Source organism: Lipotes vexillifer, unplaced genomic scaffold, assembly GCF_000442215.2.
Source record: "Lipotes vexillifer unplaced genomic scaffold, Lipotes_vexillifer_v1.1 scaffold70, whole genome shotgun sequence".
Taxonomy (NCBI): Eukaryota; Metazoa; Chordata; class Mammalia; order Artiodactyla; family Lipotidae; genus Lipotes; species Lipotes vexillifer.
This window is the reverse complement of record NW_006789896.1, coordinates 3,216,584-3,220,154: the sequence shown is the minus strand read 5'-3', so window position 1 is coordinate 3,220,154 and position 3,571 is coordinate 3,216,584. Positions and strand designations below refer to the sequence as shown.

Genomic DNA, 3,571 nt, shown 5'->3' with positions numbered 1-3,571 from the left:
GGTTACGCCTGGAGGGGTGGGATAGGGAGGGTGGGAGGGAGGGAGACGCAAGAGGGAAGAGATATGGGAACATATGTATATGTATAACTGATTCACTTTGTTACAAAGCAGAAACGAACACACCATTCTAAAGCAATTATACCCCAATAAAGATGTTAAAAAAAGAAAAAAAGAGGCAGGTTAGGGAGCTTCCCTGGTGGCGCAGTGGTTAAGAACCCGCCTGCCAATGCAGGGGACACGGGTTCGATCCCTGGTCCAGGAAGATCCCACATGCCACAGAGCAACTAAGGCCATGCACCACAACTACTGAGCCTGCGCTCTAGAGTCCATGAACCACAACTACTGAAGCCCATGTGCCTAGAGCCTGTGCTCTGCAGCAAGAGAAGCCACCGCAATGAGAAGCCCACGCACCACAACGAAGAGTAGCCCCCACTCACCGCAACTAGAGAAAAGCCCACGCGCAGCAATGAAGACCCAATGCAGTGAAAACTAAATTAAATTAAATTAATTTTTAAAAAAGGGCAGGTAGCATGGTATTTGGTAGTGTAAGAATTCAAGTGGGCCTTCTCTTAAATTTCTCTTCATATCTTCTGGCCCAAGGCCCAGGGACTTAACTCTTTATCTCCATTTTTTTTCTTTTAGCCAAGGTTGAACTCTCATATGATTGATTTAGGTTGGGAATAAGCCAAAAGAAAACACCCAGAGAACTTAACTATAATCAAATGCACGTTTATCTCACTTAATACGTTGGATATGAAAATTATGTGTAAGTCAAGTTATAATTTAATGTAACGGCAATATATAGGAAACCTGTAAGTGATCTTTTTTTTTTAAATTTTTTAAAATTTATTTATTTTTGGCTGCTTTGGGTCCTCATTGCTGCGCGCAGGCTTCCTCTAGTTGCGGCGAGCGGGGGCTACTATTCATAGTGGTGTGAGGGCTTCTCATTGTGGTGGCTTCTCTCGTGGCGCAGCACGGGCTCTAGGCGCTCGGGCTTCAGTAGTCATGGCACACAGGCTCAGTAGTTGTGCCCCGTGGGCTCTAGAGTGCAGGCTCAGTAGTTGTGGTGAACGGGCTTAGTTGCTCTGCAGCATGTGGGATCTTCCGGGATCACGGCTCGAACCTATGTCCCCTGCATTGGCAGGCAGATTCTTAACCACTGCACCACCAGGAAGCCCAGAATCTTTATTTTGAAACAAAAAATATCCTTTGATGACAGCTTCTTTCTAATTTCTGTTCTATATCTTTCTTATTCTTATATTTTCCTACATGTGTAAATTCTAGAATGCACAAAATATCTGTTTCTTTATGGCTGTTGGTCTAGAACTACCATTTTTAGTAAATAAAAATACAAGACATTTAAATTTGAATTTCAAATAGTGAATGCATTTTTAGTATAAGTATGATCCCAAATTATTCATTTGTCTGAAATTCACAGTTAACTGCGTGTCCTGTATGTTATCTGATAACCCTTTCTGGGTGGGTGGGAGGTGGAGATATTTAGAGGTCCGAGACCCGATCAGTTGATTGCATGAATATTTCATTTTAGAGACATGAACTCTGGACTGTCAGCTCTTATTCCCCCCTTTTGTCACTTAACTTAGGTCTACTTATGTGTACATCTTCTCCCCACACCTCACCCTTTCTTTCCACAGAGCAGCCAAAGCTGCCGCAGTGCATCCTCCTGTTTCTAGCTGGAGGATGCAGGGGTCTATACTAAGGGAAGATCTGCTAGTTTTCTTGGTTCTGCTTTTTCCTGCAGGTGAGCGTCACTGTCCTGGCTGATAATGACCCCAGCTCTCAATTCCACTACCTTATTGAGGTCTCCACGGGCTATCGAAGAAGGGCTGCTACAACAGCTAACGTTAGTGAAATAAATGTTCCTCACTTGTTACTTGGTGTCTTCTGCCATATTGAGGTACAGTCTGACTTGGTAATATCCCTGTGTCCAATTGTCCTTTACAAGGATCCCAGACAGTGATCTTTCCTGGTTCTAAACTGTACACCTGAAGAGCTCTTTCTGCTTGTCTCAGGCCCCAAGACTTCATTTAATTGCAGTTTTCTCTGTCCTCATCTTTCTCCTTAGAGATAAACCAAAAGAATCACGTTATAACTTCCTATACTGTATCTTTCGTTGTCACGTTTTAGGTGGTTATCACCCTTTATGGATCAGAGGGGCAGAGCGAACCCCCATCATCTTTGTGATTCCCAGAAAGCAGTCTTTGAACGAGAGGGACTGGATGTCTTCCTCCTGGGCACTCCGTCTTCTCTGCGGGAATTACACAGCCTGCAGCTCTGGCATGACAGTTCTGGCATCAGCCCTTCTTGGTAAGTACCCGTATCAGGCTGGCATGTTGCTTCTTCTCTGTGGATCTTTAGCATTCTGGGGAAAGACCTGCGTGGCTTTACGATAAATAACTATAATGCTTTGGGCCAAATAGTAACAAGTGACTGTTAGATTTTATTTTCAGAGCTGTCTACACAGAAGAAACCCTGGAAGGAAATATGGAAAGTTAACAACACGATTTTTTACGGGTGGTAGAATGATAGATTTTTTTTCCATTAAATGTTGTCATGATGGTGAACAGCAAATAATAACAATGAAATAGTGCCAGAAAGTACCATAAATTGAAAGTATCTCTAAATATGAAAACTATCTTCAAAGAGTAAATTTAGTAAATGACTATATACTGAATATACTTTGAGTCAGAATGAAGAGCTTAAGGAGAGGGGAAGGAACGGAATTACAATGTGGGATGTGCCTAGACAGAGAGAGAAGCGGTCAGTGATGAGTGCGTGCACCTGCCCTGTGCTAGACCCAGATGATTCTGCATCTTCCTTCACCAGCACTCTAAACTAGGAGAGGAGGGTGGAGAAATTATTGAATAGATGATGAAAGTTAATTAAGGTTGAGGATTATTGGCTTGTTGGGATCAGGAAAAAAGAAGGGAATGAAGTCAAAGGTCTCAGGCCGGTATTCAAACAAGTCAGTTGCTGAATATTGGCCACCTGAAAACAGTATGCTGCTTGCCTAAAATTGATAGCAAAAGAAGTCCTTCCCTGCTAGGCTAGATGCACCAGCCACTAGGCCAGGATAGCCTGATAATTTGCTTGCTGCTTGCATTCTGTTCAGGTATCTACAAAGCGGTTTGTTGCACTATCATTCCACTTTCATTTATAAATAATGTATAATAAGCACTTGAAAGATACTAAGCATCATTAGTCATCAGGAAATGCAAATTAAAACCACAATGATAGCACTAAACACCCACCAGAATGACTGAAATTAAAAAGTCTAACAAAACCAGGATTTGGTGAGCGTGGGGAACAGTTCGGGGTCTCACACACCGCTGGTGGTGTGTAAAATGGTACAGCTGTGGGCTTCCCTGGTGGCACAGTGGTCGAGAGTCCGCCTGCCGATGCAGGGGACGCGCGTTCGCGCCCCGGTCCGGGAAGATCCCACATGCCGCGGAGCGGCTGGCCCCGTGAGCCATGGCCACTGAGCCTGCGCTTCCGGAGCCTGTGCTCCGCAACGGGAGAGGCCACAAAAGTGAGAGGCCCGCATACCGCA

At 44.2% G+C, this 3,571-nt stretch overlaps 1 protein-coding gene across 1 annotated transcript in view; it reads left to right on the top strand.

Annotated features, from left to right (window-relative positions):
* The window catches only part of PKD1L3 (polycystin 1 like 3, transient receptor potential channel interacting), a 70,510-nt gene that overhangs the window by 29,113 nt on the left and 37,826 nt on the right, over positions 1-3,571 (top strand). The window contains 3 exon segments of the mRNA XM_007463000.1: positions 1,763-1,864; positions 2,149-2,187; positions 2,189-2,331. Coding sequence (XP_007463062.1) covers positions 1,763-1,864; positions 2,149-2,187; positions 2,189-2,331 — 284 coding nt within the window.